Source organism: Bactrocera tryoni, chromosome 2 (assembly GCF_016617805.1).
Source record: "Bactrocera tryoni isolate S06 chromosome 2, CSIRO_BtryS06_freeze2, whole genome shotgun sequence".
In the NCBI taxonomy this organism is placed as follows: domain Eukaryota; kingdom Metazoa; phylum Arthropoda; class Insecta; order Diptera; family Tephritidae; genus Bactrocera; species Bactrocera tryoni.
The window spans coordinates 49,094,260-49,111,085 of NC_052500.1; the positions used below are offsets into that span (position 1 = coordinate 49,094,260).

Below are 16,826 nucleotides of genomic sequence, written 5' to 3' on the forward strand. Positions count from 1 at the left end.
AAGGTTCATAGGGTACAAGATTGCGCCGCTTGCCACGTTGTGACGTAGTTGCACCGACGGATTGTTTGTTAGGAAAAGAAAAATCTCTTTTATATTTCATATATAATTTTTTTATAAGTAAATTCACTTCATAACTTCTGTGGTGATATAGTTGTATTAGTTGAAAATTATTTAAACTTTTTTAAAACTGATTGTCAAATACATTTACATGACAACTACTTTTTCAATTTTTTCTTTCTGTTAAATAATCGAATAGTCAGCGCTCAGTTCGAAACTAATACCTACATTTTATGAATACCTACCAAAAATGTTGTGTCAAAGTTTCTATTAGTTTTATACCCAAATTATTAGCGACTTACTGATGTACAAAAATTTTTTTTTGATATTAGATTGGTGTGATCTTTTCTCTGATGAACCTTGAATGTGAACTAAGTTGTATGTGAATTGCAAATTTTCATTGTAGTTGTGTTTGATTCACTTCAGAATAGTGTGGCAGTAGCTCAAAATTCGTGGTATTACGCATAATGAAAAGAAAAGTGTTCGAATTTTTTAATATTTTCAAAAATTACAATCTTAATTACATCACACATTTATTAAAAAACAATTTTAGTAGCAAAAAAAAAACAGGAAAAGCGTGAGTTGAAAAATTTGACCCTTATATGACTAACTTTTATTTTTACTGGAAAATGTCGTTAAATGGGCAGGCAGCCTTGATCTAGAGTATGTAGGAGGAAGAAAAGCAATTTTATATGCGTTTTAACTAAAAAAAAATATTTATGTAAAATATTTTAAAGCAACAAATTTTAATTTGCCAAAAAACATTTAAAACGGTTTAGGTATAAAAATTATAACTTTCATATATCTAAAAGTGTATTGTCAATATCATAAAACATTAAATTGTTAATTAAAAAATTAAAAAAAAAAATTCTGAAGATTAGAGTTTACTTTAAAATTCCAATATCTTAACACATTTCGAATTTGCTGAAGAATTATCTTTCGAACCGAACTTATCTTGCAAAATTATATTAAAAAATAATGAAATATTTTTTATTAGAAAAAATAATAAAAATTTTGAAATTTTCTTTCAAGTTAAAAAATTATAAAATTTTGCAAAAAGAGAGAGAGAGAGAGTATTAAAGAGTTAGTGCTAAAATAAAATTTGAAAAAGCTTTTGAGATTATTAAAAAAAAAAAAATTATGAAGAAAATAATTTATTTTTAAAAAATAAATAAATAAAGTGAATAATTTAGTATTTCAAAAGAGTGCTTCAGCAAATTTTCATAAAACTTAAAGCTTGAGAACTTAAAATTCAATTTATTAATTATTTGCAAAAAATTATACGTTAATATTTTATTAAACAAATTTTATTCTTATTTTTAATGATGATTTCATATTTTTTAACTATATCCTGAGAGAAAGTGGAAAAACCGCTATTGTTTTTAAAAACATTTTCTTAGAGAAAAATGATTGCCTTGAGCGCAAACTGATTTATGTTTGTTGTGAAAATAATAATGCTCGAAAGATTTTCAATAAATTTTCCCAGAATCTAGTTGCTATTATGCTATGTTATGCTATTATTATTATTGTATTATATTATATTGAAATCTAAAGTTTTAGAAATCGAAAACTATAATATTTTATATGATTTGTTTATTTCAAAAACGCATGAAAGCACAAAAGAAATTAATATAGGTTTATCCGATTTGATTTTCAAGTGCTAACTATCACTACCGCGTCAAATTTCTGCTGGAAAAACGTTACCTAACCCAAGAATTTAGCAAAAGAGAGCACAAATTGAGAGCGTAAGAAGCAGAGAAAACTGTTAGTTTCTGCCAGTGACATTGCTGCTAACTGGAAATAACCCTTCGAAGCAACAGATGTTAAATACATGTGTGAAGAAGCGATTTATGTTTGATTTTTTTTTTTTAATTTTATCAGTTTAATAGTTTTTAATTGTGAAAATAAAAATTCCATTGATTAATTTACAAGCTTTGATATGATGTGATTATAAAGAACAACATTTTCATATTTTCTAACTAATTCCTGCTAGTTTTTCGTTTCTTTACTTTGACGTTAGCTCGCTCTTTGTGAGAGTAACTTGTATTTTTTCGCATTCTTCTTCTTCCTGGTGGCTGGGAGCTACTAGCACTTCAGAAACAAAGCTAACTATAGTAATTATCGGGAAAATAATTTTAAATATGTTTTTAAATATTTACAAGAATTTGTGAAATATTTTCTAATAAATGTAGAGATATAAAATGAATTTCGAAAAATCTACAATACTTTGTTAGCGCTAAGTATCTTGGCTGCTGCCCCGGCTCTACTCTACATTCTGACCACTGATTACTTATAAAGAATACGCTACATTGCTGCTTTAAAAACATATAAATAATTAAAATAAGCTTGTTTCTTAAAATTTTCGTCGTGAATGCCTCATTATTTTAAATATATTTTAGTTTAGTATTAAATGCTTAACGTTTGTATACACTTAAATACATATATGTATAAAATAATATATCTTAAAGCATAGAAAGTCATAAATACCACAAAAAATTTGCTTTAATGCGTTCATTATTTTTATAAAAAGAAAATAATTATTACTTATAAGTTTCGTGAGCATGTGCGACTCTACATTAAGAATAGAAGAACAAAGAAGAATTATGCACTCAAACGAGTTGTATATATTAATACTTATCTTTTTTATAAAGTAAAATTTCCGCACTACGAACAAAATTGTAAACGTTTTACTCATTTTGTTATGCTAAATAGAAAAAAAAGTATTTTTGTATGCTAAAAAAGTAAATTTGTGTTTATGTTTACCTCATAGACTTTTTAGCCTTATTTCTTTACATTAGTTAAGCGTTAAGTGTCAATATGAGCGATAAATGAGCGCATTTGTATTTTAAGTGCTATTTTGAATTCCATTTCGATAGTTAAAAAGTGTTTTTAGTGTTTTTAGCGTTTTTAGCGAAAAACATATGAAATTAAAGTGCTACAAAGTGTTGCATATGAAATTGTAATGAAATTCAATCATATTTTACCTTGCATGGTAGAAAACTCTGCTTATGAAATTTTATGAATGTATTCAAACCCACCTAACGGCGAAGTTGTGCAAAACTTTGTTTTCATATATAAAAATAAATATTTCATATTATGATAGCCTATTTTGGAAATTATGTAGCTCATCACTGTCCGTTATTGTAGTAAATAAATATGCTTTTATTATAGAAATTTATAATGTTTTGTATTTTTTACATTTTACAACTCTCGCTTGATATTATTTTGTTCAGTTACTTTTTTATGCGTGAAGTATTTTGATCTTCGAAAAAAAATGCGTTTGGCTTTACATTTGATTTTTAATGGAGGAATGTTTTTGTGCAAATTTTTTGCCTTTCCACTAAATGATAATGGTATATATTATAAGCAAAATCGCTTAGATATACGTTTTGGAAACTTGTACTATTTCGCAATGACATTGTTTGTGAAAAGTTCATATAAAATTCTCAAATGAATTAATTAACTTAAAGTATAAAATACATACCTACATAATTCTTTAAACTTTCACTTTCGGTATTTTTTTATTTTAATAATTTTTATTTATTTTTTATTTATATTCGCAGCTTAGATTTAATACTGAAATTTTTATTTCATCTTTGGTATCGTGGTATCTTTTCAAATGGTATTTTAAGAAATACTTTTATTCTTTTCAATGAAAAAATACATAAACCTCAAATATAATGGAGAATGTTTATTATCATTCGCAAGAACATACGTTGACATTTATTTTTTGAAGATTATCTCTTTGGCCGCGGTGACGTCTCAGATGGTCTATCCGTTGAGTATAATTTTTGATGACCCTTTCGAGCATTTCGACTGGTAACTGACAAATAACACGTGAGATGTTTTCCTCCATGGCCTGAATCGAAGCGCGATTGTCCGCGTATACTTTAGAAGGAAAAAGTCTGACGGTGTTATATCATAAGATTTTGGTGGCCACTCGACCAGCACAAAATCCATTGGTCCAAATGTCGCCGAGATCACGAGCTTCAATTTCTCACGTAAAACAGTAGGCATCATTTTTGAAGAAATATGAACCGCTGATTCCTTTAGACTACAAACCATACCAAACCATATAGATCTTGAATCTTTTCAGGTTTCTTTTTGTCCCAAATGCGGCAATTTTGCCCAGAAATGGGTCTCATCGCTGAAAAAAATTTTATTCATGTACACTCTCAGCTATATGTATTTTCTTCACTGCATGCTAGAAGTGGTCTATTCGGTTGAATATTATCACATAATGTACGCTGGGTCTCAATATGGGTGATGGTGATGCGAAAAGTACGCTTAAGTTGACCATAAGTCAACGACTCACGGGTGATTTGTCAAAAAAGGCTACTGTAAAAAGTACTACTTGGATCACCTGTTATTTCTTAATTTTAAATTGTTTACTCATGCAAATCCGAGAATGAATCGATCTCTGAACAACTTTTGATCTGACAGCATTGTTTTGATGGTTATTCATAATTACGACATGATTTTCGCTTGGAAATTTTAAAATTAGAAAGATCTTCAACGAACGAAGTTAAAAGCATTGTATTGAATTAATATCGAAATTTGACAGATTGTACGTGAACTCTATGATTTCTGGTATGTCTAACCAAGTTGCGTTTTCTCCCTAGGCAATGTTTTCTGAGGACTGAAGGAGGGTTGGATTCCAATATTACCGAATTAAAACAAATTCAATTTTTCCGTAAATAATTAGACTATATCCATCAACTGAAATTGTAAAACTCGCTCATTCAATAAATTATTTTAAATCTATTCCACTTGACCATGATACAATAAAGACAAAGGTCATATTAACGTCGGAATATTCAATCTGATTGATCACCAAAATGCCAACTTATATATAACTATATATTATTTGTTGAATAAACTTGTGTATTTATGTATAAATTTTTTCAAAAAATTGTCGACGAAACTCGTTAGCCATTACCGATTCTGTTACAATGTGATGTCGTCGTGGGCCCGAAGTACCTAAAAATTTCATCGGAACTTAGCGCAAGCGTTATTTACGGGAGCTAAGTTAGTTCCTCGCACATGTTTCTGGAAATATTCCTTTCTCGCATTTAGTAAAAACAAACATTACTAAAATTGCATTCAATTGTCAGTACCAATTTGTAAGTGGATGCTTCGGAATTCCAAGGTGTTCAAATGTTAGATTGTACTCTCTTCTCCGTTTTCAATTTGTTAGTGAAACGATGTCCAAAGAGACCTGTTTACGGTATTTTTTTAAAAAAATCAGAACGGGTTCATACCGAAAAAATCCACTAAAATCATTTGATCGCATTCGCCTGACGATTTTCAAGCAGAAAATCCTTCACTTTTATAATATTTTCATCAGTTGAAGAGGTCGAAGTTCGTCCAGAACGAGGAATGCCTTTAACGATTTCTCGACTGTCATTGAGGGCTTTGGACCACTCGTAGGCTTGTGGTTTTGAAAAAAAACTTAAAAAAATTTAATTACAATTTCTGAGTAATATATTTCATTTATAATTTACATTTCCATCAAATCAATTAAAGTTGTTTAAAAATAATGTGCAGAAGCCGAAAAAAAGCAAGGAAACAATTATATTATATGAACTAAGAATATTTCCTACTTTCAAAATTTATTTAAATTCTATTTTTTTTTTAATTTTAGCAACTGAGAGTGTTAGTTATTTTAATTATTAATTAATTATTAAAAAAAATAAATAAAAAAAGTACATATAACTATTTATTTGACTTTTCGGAACTTCAAAAATACAAAATCTAAAATATATAAAGAATTGGAGTATGAAAACAAGTTTCATCAATCGATGAAAGTTAAAGAACTATAAAATTATATTTTTTTAGTATAATCTTTTATATTTCTCCCTATTTTCTTCTTGAAATTACTCGAAGTTCTTCTATTTTTTTACAAGTGTTTAGAGATATGAACCAAATAAACCTTCTTCAGTACTAACTTTATGACCTTTTTAATTTTGCTACACGAATGAATGATTGTCTGGAAATATTGAACTACTCTGCTCAAAGAAAAATGTAAAAAGCAAATAAAGTAAGGTTAGCACCGAAAGTAAACAAACAAATACAAAACGCGAGAAGAGATTCTTAAGAAAGTGTATAGTAATATGAAACTTAAAGTTACAAAGTGTTAAAGAATAAGAAAGAAATAAAGTCGCGAAAAAATAAATTCAAGAAAATATGCAAAGATATTCTAACTGTAAATATTGAACTCTAAAAATAGTAAGTTTAATATAAATAAAGCAAAAGAGATATTTGAATATAAATAATTATGCAAATAAATATGAATGCGTATAAAAGCTAAGTAGTAAGTGCATATTAGCCTCTAAGTGCGAATTAAAGAAACTTATTAAATAAAATAATAAAAACATATATATATATATAAATAACTCTAATTAAGTGTAAGCGAAGGCAAGATATATGTAGATAAAAGTCAACACTTAAATTTATTGGCAACAATTCATGCAAGCAAACATACTTACATGCATACATACATACAAGCAGAAATACGAGAATGTGTGTGTTTTGGAGTTAATAAAATTGAATAAAAAGAGAACTACAAATACAAAGGAAAGCACATTTAACTATGGTACATATTAGTTTTTCATTTCTCAAATAGCAACAACAACAAAAGAACATATACTATTAATTTAAAACAAAACTAGTATTAAATGGAAAGCGAGTTGAGGTGAATATTCGTTTAAGCTATTGAAGAATTACAATGTAAAAACAAATTAATTAGAGAAGATACAAAGATCAATACAAAAATATTACAAAACAAAAGCTTGTCGTAAACATGAAATGGATAACAATAAAAAAACTACTATTTTATAAAAATAAATATTGAAAAATGTGAAGTTTTCGTGTTTTCTTGCAAGGCGTTGTTGTTGCGGATACCATTTGGTCCCACCGAATATTATTCTGTCTAAATCATAGGTATCGCTAATAATAATTTTGTAGCACTAAATGTAATTAAATGTTTCAAAGTGGTGGCAACCCTACTTAAAAATATTCGCAACAGAAATTTTTATAAAGTCTGATGCTCAAAATCTCATTTCTCAAAAAGTTTCATAATTGAATAAAAAACATAATGGTGACAACTATTGAAATTTTTTTATAAGTAGGAGGAAGTATCAAAAGCCGGAGTGCGGAACTTCAATCCGCTAAACCTAACCTACACCCAACATCAGACTCTCCCACGGAACGACCTGACTAAGTATTACATCGTGGGAGTGATACAACATTTAAGTTTCCTCTATGGCACCGACTGTGCCTAATCTGCTCTATATGTTTCAGTTTTGTCATGATTGAGGCTGCCGCTTTGCTCACAGCTTTCTAGTTCTCAGTGAACAGTAAAATTAACGTCGACATAGTTTAAAATTTTTTCCTTGTACTTGAAAAGCGAGGGCAATAAAAGAATACATGCACTAATCAGGGGCGTTGTTGAATCCAAGGCAGAATTGCTTAGCTGTCAGAATTGCAAACCAATTCTGATTTTCAATGGTGTCACAGAATCTGCTTGGATTTTCGTCTTTTCGAACATATGCAAAACCATTACTCGAATCACCTGTTTACTAATGTGCCAAACTTGCAAATCCTATTAAAGTTTTTAATGAGTTCCGATTTAAAGAAAAAGGAAAAGAGATAACATTTATCGAATGAATAAAAACGCATTTGAGTGTTAAATTACGTTTATTACGTTTTGAAGATCTTTAAGGGGCGAGCCTGCTTTAGAAGCTTCCAAAAATCGATTTTTGTTTGCTTAAGCCTCTTTAGACATTATCTAAGAACAAGTTATAGATGGGAATTCGAAATATTGTCGAAGCTAGAAGGGAAATAGTGACCGAGCGTCTAGCAGATATATGAGCGCTTGGGTAGAAAGCGAAAACTTTGACGCGCGATTTCTCGATTTTTAATTTTTTACGATCCTAATTGGCGGGTATGATAGAAGAAAAACCAAACGTCGTATGGAATTGGGGCGAATTTTATTATCTTTGGCATTAAATTATCTTCCATTTAAACTAAAAAAAAGTTAAGTTTGAACATACGTATGTTTAAACAACATAAAGTAAAATTTTGTTTGTCAAAACCCAAGTATCAATTTATTTTATTCAAAATAGTTTCCTTTTGCTTCAATACAGATTTTTCCACGTTCCAAAAGTAGGTCGAACGAGTGTTCTAACTCGTTGGCCGGTATGGTCTCTATATATATCAGGTGAATACGGGGAGTGGTTAATGGTTAAAATGTGATTTTTGGTCAAGTAGTCGGTCACAAGTGTCAGTCGATGAGACGGCGTATTATCGTGCAACAAACGCCAACTTTCACCTTCGCTATATTCGGGCAGAACACGTCGAATACGGCGCACCAAACGCTTCAAAACTACAAGGTAGAATACCGCATTAACGTTTTGACCGAGTGGAACAAATCCTTTGTGGACAATACCCTTGGAATGATAAAAACAAATCAGCATTGTCTTCACTTTTGACTTCTGCATGCGCGATTTTTTGGGTTTCGGCTCGTCCGGTGCCTTCCATTCAGCACTCTGGCGTTTCATTTTGGGATCATATTGGAAACACCACGTTTCGTCACCAGCCACAATATTGCAAAGGAAGTGTTGGTCCTTTTTGACCTGTTTAATGATGTCCTTCGAATGTTGGATTCTGAGCAATTTTTGGTCGTCTGTCAATTTGTGCGGAACAAACCGTCCACACACCTTTCGTAAGCCCAAATGTTGGGTCAAAATGCGATAAATCGATGTTTCGGAGATGTTCAATTCCATTTCCATGAATTTCAATGATGACTTCGGCTGATTTTTGATGAATTCACGCATATTTTATATGGAATTTCCGGTGATCACGGATTTTGATTGGCCCACATGTTGACCAGTTTGGAGGCACTCTTGTACTCTGCTACGGGATAGGCAATCATCGTCATAAACGTTTCGGTAAACGTTTTACCAATTTTAAAACAAAATTTAATGTTGGCTCTTTATTCGAAGCTCATTTTCGCACCGATAGCACAAGCATACTGACACACATTTATGGTCATAAAATTGAATTATATGAGTTTTAATTCTTCTTGAAAACCACATGTATAAAAAACACCCTTTATACAGAATGTGTGCGGACCTTTTTCTTATTTCCTCTCACGACGGCAAATGAAACAACAAATTGGAACAGTGGTGAGTATTACCTCAGTAAAAAACTTTTTCGTATATTATAGACTTAATATTCTACCCGCAACTTGTATTCTGTACGAATGAATGCAATCATGCCATTGATTTATAAGAGCCCAAATGATTTATACATGATATTTGTTTTGTTCGGTCGACAGCTAACAATCAATGGCAATCAGTCATAAATTATTAATAGACCTTATTCTGTATAGTCGATATTCTATACACTATGTACCAAAGGTTAATCCAAATCCCAGAAATTAAGGAAAAATCTCGGTATATTTTGAACCTGTCTGATATTAACAAGAAATTAAAGATTATGTTTGGAGGTTTTGAAATAATTTAACATTTACTTAACATTATTAGTACAAAATTATATCAGTATGTATGCGAACGCACATTGGTGCCGGCAGCAAATACAATTACAAAACATTTATGGTTAATACACTTGAAAAACATTAGTTTCAATCATTTTGTTTTCCACACAAAGGCACAACGGTCTGGCAAACTCAAAATTTATGCAGCGATAATTCGACTGAGTCAGCTTAGGCGCGTACACGTGACGCCTTCTTGCTCTTATCGGCCTTTGGCGGTGGTGGGCCACGTTCGCTCTTTATGTGGCGATTGTAGAGACTGCAAAGAAGAAGTATTAGCATAAAAAATTTTAATCTCAATAATGCGTAGCACCGAATTCAACTCAACTCACATTTTGTATGTTTCCGTTTTTATGTACTCGATGACGTGACTAATACCGAGCAGATATTGCTCCTGTATGGGCACCACCCACGGATTCTCCTCCATCTTCATCACCGATTTGCTGCCTAACAAATCCAGATTACCCACTTCCGGTGGCAGCACCTGCAACCGATTATTTTGAATATGCAATTCGCGCAGACGCGTCAGTTCGCCAATTTCACGCGGCAAATCGAGCAGATCATTGTCGCGCAAGCCGAGTATTTGCAGGTTCTTCAAATTGCCCAACTCCTTGGGAATGTGTTCGAAGTCGTTGTCACCCAAGTAGAGTGCGCGAAGTGTTTCGATCATAAAGAAATTTCCCGGCAAAACATTTTCATTGAGATTGTTGTAGGAGAGGTCCAACACCTCTAACACGGGGAAAGCGCCGAAACCACGTGGCAGGCTGTCCAAACGATTTAGCGACACATTTAGTATGCGCAATTTCGGCATTGACGATAGCGATACGGGCAGCTCGCGCAAACCGTTATTGGATAAATTCAATATTTCCAAATTGAGTAGGTTGGCAATACCCGGGCTGATCATGGTGATCTTGTTGTGGCTCAGAGTGAGGCGCGTGATGTAGGACATGTTGACTGAAATTAGAGGAAAATTGTAAATTAATACAATTAAAATTGTAGACAGTGAAGGTAGAGAACTTCACGGGTGGCTTACATTTAATGATAATGGGTAAGTAATAGTTAACCATTAAATAACGACGGTTATGGCAGATTCAATTATATTGTTGTTCAAATAAATAATACGAGTAGCGGTAGATACAGATACATGATCTCCAACTGTATTTCTGACATTAGAGTTATTTTTCAAAAAATCCATTGGCCATCTGACTTCATTCTAATTTGTAAACCGTGCAAAATTGTTTGTACAAAATTTTGTCCAAATATTTATAAAATTTTGTACATGATCTTGTAAAGTGCGATATCATAGTGGTGAGCTTGGTGGTGGTGGTACATTCCACAACATATTGAGTATGTTAATTTTCTCATGTAACTTAATTGGGCTGACCGACAGGGGTAATGCTTGAAAATTCAACGAAAAGATGCGGCGACTAACAGAAAGTTTTCAAAAGTAATACGGTCGTGAACACGAACACCATTAACAACAAGGTGCTACTTCGAACTGAATAGGCAATTGAGAAGTAAAGTCCTCTCTCGACGAACAAAGACCAGATTCTACAAGTCACTCTTTATTCCCATCCTGCTATATGGTGCAGAGGTATGGACGATGACAACATTTGATGAGTCGACGTTACGAGTTTTCGAGAGAAATGTTATGCAGAAAAAAGCGATGAGCTGTTTGAGTTATACGACGACATTCATATAGTTAATTAAGAGACAGCGGCTACGCTGACTAAATTATGTCGTCCGAACGCATAAAACCACTTCAAGTCTGAGTGTATTCGGCACAGTATCCGGCGGGGGAAGCAGAGTAAGAGGAAGACCTCCACTCCGTTGAAAAGACCAGATGGAGAAGGACCGGGTGATACAATAGGAGGTACATTTTTCAATAGCCTTTTCTTGACAGATCACACGTGAGTCGTGTCCGCCCGTCATGCTACTTTCGTTCAGTATTGTTTGGCATTTTATCCTGGACTTACGCCTGAACAACGTTCACAACTCTTTCATGTTCTGTAAAGTAGGTGCTTGGCGCGCTTCGCTCAAGCTATAGTCAACATAATCGGCTACTGATCGTACTATTCGCAACATGATCACCCATCTTGAGACCCAAAATTCATTATTGGATAATATTCGACCGAATAGACCATGTCCATTACGTAGTGAAGAAAATATAGCAGCCGTCGCTGAGAGTATACACGAAAACCGTGACGCAGTAACTCGGACTAACGTATGGAGCGACTTGGGGCATTTTATGTTGAGATCTTAAAAATAATTAAATTGAACAAAATGCTGCTTGTGTTCGACCGTCCTAAGCGATATCGCTTCGCTCTATGAGCTCTTTAAAAGTTCCAAGAGATGCGACGTTTTCGAGCAAAATTTTTTTTTTAGCGATGAGACCCATTTCTGGCTCAATGGGTATGGAAACAAGTAAAGTTTCCGGTTTACGGAAAAGTTCTAAGAGGTTTATATTTCTTCAAAAATGATGCCGATGAGTACCTAATCATCAATGGCGACCGTTATCACGCCATGATTAAAAAATAAATTCCACATAATGTTTTTTCGAATAATAATGAGCTTTCCCCATTTAGTATGAAGCTTCTGTATTTTTTCTTAAAAAAATTAAAAAACCTAGAAATTGATCACCATTTATAATGTAACCCTTCAGTGAAAACAGCTCTATCAGCGATAAACTGCTTACTGATTTTAAATTTGAAACAATATTTTTCGAATTATCAATAAAGAATTTTGGCAAAATTTAACTTTCTTAAAACGCCGGCCGTGTGTAACACGGGAAAAATTTATTTTTTTATACCCCGAACAGGGTATATTAAGTTTGCCACGAAGTTTGTAACAAACAGAAGGAAGCGTCGGAGGCCCTATAAAGTAGATATGTATATAAATGATCAGTATGTTGAGCTGAGTCGATTTAGCCATGTTCGTCTGTCTGTCTGTCTGTCTGTCCGTCTGTCCATCTGTCTGTATATATACGAACTAGTCCCTCAGTTTTTAAGATATTCTTTTGAAATTTTGCAAACGTCATTTTCTCTTCAAGAAGCTGCTCGTCTGCCGATATCGGACTACTATAACATATAGCTGCTATAAAAACTGAACGATCGGAATCAAGTTATTGTATGGAAAACTTTCACATTTGACGTGGTATCTTCACGAAATTTTACATGGATTACTGCTTAAGGTAATAATATAATCTCCGAAAAAATTGTTCAGATCGGATTACTATAGCATATAGCTTCCATACAACCTGAACACATAGTTACTAAAAGAAATGCACCTGTGAAGGGTACATTAGCTTCGGTGCAGCCGAAGTTAACGTTTTTCTTGTTTCTTTTTAATTTTACCGTTTATTTCTAAAACACATATGTATAAATATACCCTTAAAATTCTTAAAAAGCGCCTTTTTGCAGCGAAGTGCGCTCCGCAACTCACATAATATCATTAATGCACTGTGCTTAAAACAGTTAAATGTCGGCAGCAATGACCAAATTGCATGATTTAAGTATTTATACCTTTTGCCTACAAATTAAGCCATTGCCTCATAAAGAATTAATATACACAAATGAAATAGCTTATCGATAGGGCTTGAAGATTAAATTATCAATTACAGGTTACTCTCCTGGAAACTAATACTCAATATTGAGAAATTAATCGTTTTCCTCGCACAATTTCCCTTAAATTCAACCGGTTACTAAAGTAAACAAAGGCTAAAGGGGCTACAGTGGTTTTCAAACCGTACCAATGCGCATAGCTAATAATTACATAGCCAATGTCAACAGAGAGCGGCTGCTTCCGTTAATAACACTCAATTAGTAGTCTCGCGAGCGTATCTTAAATTGTGCTCTTAGAAAATAATTATGTATGTATGAACGCGCAGCAAAACAAATACATAAGTATATGTCGTCACGCATTCGAACTATACACACATAGGAAAACAAACATAGTGTATGTTAATTACTTAATTCATTCTTTAAATCTAGCCGGTGTTGCCGAGGAGACAAAAGTTTTAATCATACTACTAAAAAAGTACTATGAAGGGGAATATGACTATTATAAATGCATTCATATAGGTAGACAGATATTTCATTTAAGGCGTCAGTTGGGTAATTCTGGCTTTTTTTTCATAGAAATTTTTAATCTACAATAGAACTTTTTTCACATGTCATAAGGTATATCGTGGAGTGTATAAGCAAATTTTTTGATGACATCTGTCGGAGAAATGGCTAGGTGAATGAGATGTGTTTTTTCACTGGCGGACACGATTTCTCATGTTTGGATCATCTGAAACACAATTTATTCTTGAAAAGTATGTGAACGGTTATCATCCCTACTAGAATCATGGAAAAATGTTGATAAATAAAAAAGTAATTAACTTTTTTTTTTATTTTTTCCCATGTTTTTTACATAAATTTTGTCATAACATTGTCAATAAATTATGAAAAATTATGAAGGAAGGACAGCCAGGCATTTTGTGAACATTTAAAAAAAAAATTAAGCAAATCCGTTGAGTAGCTCGAACGGAATCATGTCCGCCAGTTTAAAAAAGTGGGTTTTGAGAAAAACGCGTTTAAAATTTGTGTTACTGAAAAAGCATACAAAGATGGACACAAACGTTGAAAAATTGACATACCCCTAATTATTATTTTTGGGCCTTTTACGAAGCCTTCCAATGGTAAAGTGGGTTTCTATATTAATTCTAAGCGTATAAAGGAACAGAAAATGCACAAAAAATTTTTTTTGTTTGAAAAAAGATTACCCTACTGACCCCTTAAAGGTAGTGCTGATTAGCTGTATTTATGTATTTCTGCAAACATATTTACATAACAACGTAGGGGATGTTGAAAAATTACAAAAAGAATAAAAATAATAATGGCTGAGTTTAAAAAAATGTCTGAATCTTTTTGAAAACCATAGTTTTTGAGCATTGAAAATTTTATTCATCTGATTAAAACTAGCTTAGTGATTTTATTACTCATGATAAGTTAAGTAATTGTTGTGATTGTTTAAAATTTACGTGTCTTGTTGTAATAATAATTTCTTACACATAGAATATTTAGACAAAATTTCAAAATATTTTTTTTTTGAATTAGCAAGTGATCTTCCTAAAGAAATATGAATTTTTCAAAAATTTTAAAGGATGAAATGTGTTTTTTCAGTGATAACTGAAAACAAAAATTTATTTTTGAATCATGAAAACAAAACCAAACAACTAATTTTGACATGAGGAGTAAAACAATATTTTGAAAGTTTTTGGATTTGACCTCACAATACAATTTTATATAATTGAATCATGATTTCAAACAGTAAAACTGTGTTTTTATTAATAACTGAATAGGAATGGATTGTAATCACAAAAAGTCATAAATAAAATTTATGTGGAAAATAAGCAATTTTCTCCAGGGACCGACATTTATGAGGATACAAACAAAAAATCAAGTTTAATAAGTTTTTTTGCAATCAATATTCTTTTCCACACAAAATAATCGTTATATTTGGATTTTTATTTTTTCGCTTACAAAATAAAAGTTATTTCAAAACTTTAACTTTTGTGGTCCTCAAAAAAGCAAAAATTATCTATTTCCAAATCATATATGAATGTGTATCCGACCCTTCCATCATAATGATTTTTTTTGTTTTTTATTTTTCCTAATCAGTGATATTCTCTTACAGTAAATTGGCAAATCATTAGAAAATTTTAATTTTAAAAATATTTCTTAATAATATTATTTTTAAATCGAAATTTAATTTTTTATAATGCTAGAAATGTTTTACGTTTTTCTCAACCCAAAAATATCACCTCTGCGTAAAGTGCTGTATGAAAAGCAACAAGTAACAACCCTTAAAGTATATAGAGATACTCTCTCTTGAACAAACAACTTTATTTTTATGGTACTTTAGGTAGAATATTTGGTAATTTATATGGGCAGTTATGAGAATTTGTTACTCTAATTTTCCAAAAATTGCTTTGATTCATTTTAGCACGGTTAAAATTTGCGTTTGCACACTACTTTAGTTGAGGGCAACGAAAACGCCTACCATATATTAATGTATGTACTTGTATGTATCACACAGCTGTCGTGATGATCTCATAAGCATATTGAAGTTATCACGAACCGTATGAGTATGCCAAATATCACACCATATTTAATATTTAGGCAATATCATAACATAACGGCACATAATTTGCATTAAAATATTCGCAATTAATCATAAAAGCACTAAAGAACACTATTTACACAATTTCCAGGCAATATTTTATATCTTCTATAGGTCATTGCATAGTCAAATGCGTGTAGGCAGCACAGTTTGAGGGGCAATGTGTGATACTTTGTCGCATTTATTGCGAATATTTTGTTATAGTAATTGGTTCACAATTGTTAATCACTTCTTTTGTTTACACTTACACAATCCCGGCAGCTCCTCGAAGGAGCTAATGCCCTTGTCGACCAAATCGAGCTCACGGTTCTGCGTTTCACGCGCTTCATCCAACACTTTCTTCGCCTTCGACATTTTGGCATTGACTGGCAGACACGATTGACTCATTTTCGCTGGTGGTGGTCGTTGCGCTGTTAGAGAATGTTTAGTATTTGAGTGAGTTTTTTTCTCTCCTCTTGTGTTTTGCTTGGATGTTTGTTTTTACTTTTATATTGCTGCTTTTATTTTATTTTGTGTGTTTTTTTTTTAATTTTCGTTCGCACTTTTTATTACGGTGAGAAATTTTTAAAATATATTTCTTTCTCCTTTATTTGCACTCTTTGTTTTTAAGAAATGAAAATACATATAAAATATCTATGTATAAAATTTACATACATATACAGTTGCGATCAAAATAATAGCAGCTAGCTAAATAAAATTAATATATATTGATAATGATAGCTATCTATATATTCCCTTTAATGGAATATTATTATCCAACATAGAGGTATATTTACCATATATGTACCATATATGTATATTTTTGTGGTTAAACTATTATCAGCCACAACTTCGATCTCATTTCTTTTTTCTAAAATTAAATATATATTTTCTTCTGGAGTTTGAAAGTCTTTTTGTTCCTTATCCTTCAAAACTGATGAAAAAAACTTTAAAGAGTTGTAATATAAGACCAGTTTTTTCTGCAAGAATTTTAACACTCATTCTAGCATCTTTAATATAAATCGTATCTGATTGCTTTTCGGCACAAAAACGATTATATTTCTAGAAA

General features: G+C 31.8%; 1 protein-coding gene across 1 annotated transcript; it reads right to left on the minus strand.

Moving 5' to 3' along the window:
* Positions 1-9,561: 9,561 nt before the first annotated feature.
* On the minus strand, positions 9,562-16,295 carry LOC120769195 (ras suppressor protein 1). The gene is made up of 3 exons (XM_040096090.1): positions 16,027-16,295; positions 9,946-10,567; positions 9,562-9,872 (listed from the first exon to the last, which is right to left on the minus strand). Exons 1-3 carry the CDS (start codon positions 16,163-16,165, stop codon positions 9,785-9,787), a joined length of 849 nt encoding a protein of 282 aa, XP_039952024.1. The 5' UTR covers positions 16,166-16,295; the 3' UTR covers positions 9,562-9,784.
* Between the last annotated feature and the right edge of the window lie 531 nt (positions 16,296-16,826).

Coding starts and splice junctions, on each gene's coding strand:
- LOC120769195 (XM_040096090.1), bottom strand. CDS start 16,165: ATGAGTCAATCGTGTCTGCCAGTCAATGCCAAAATGTCGAAGGCGAAG. Junction 10,568..16,026: donor CGAGGAGCTGCCGGGATTGT/GTAAGTGTAAAC, acceptor CTCTAATTTCAG/TCAACATGTCCTACATCACG. Junction 9,873..9,945: donor AAAACGGAAACATACAAAAT/GTGAGTTGAGTT, acceptor TCTTCTTTGCAG/TCTCTACAATCGCCACATAA.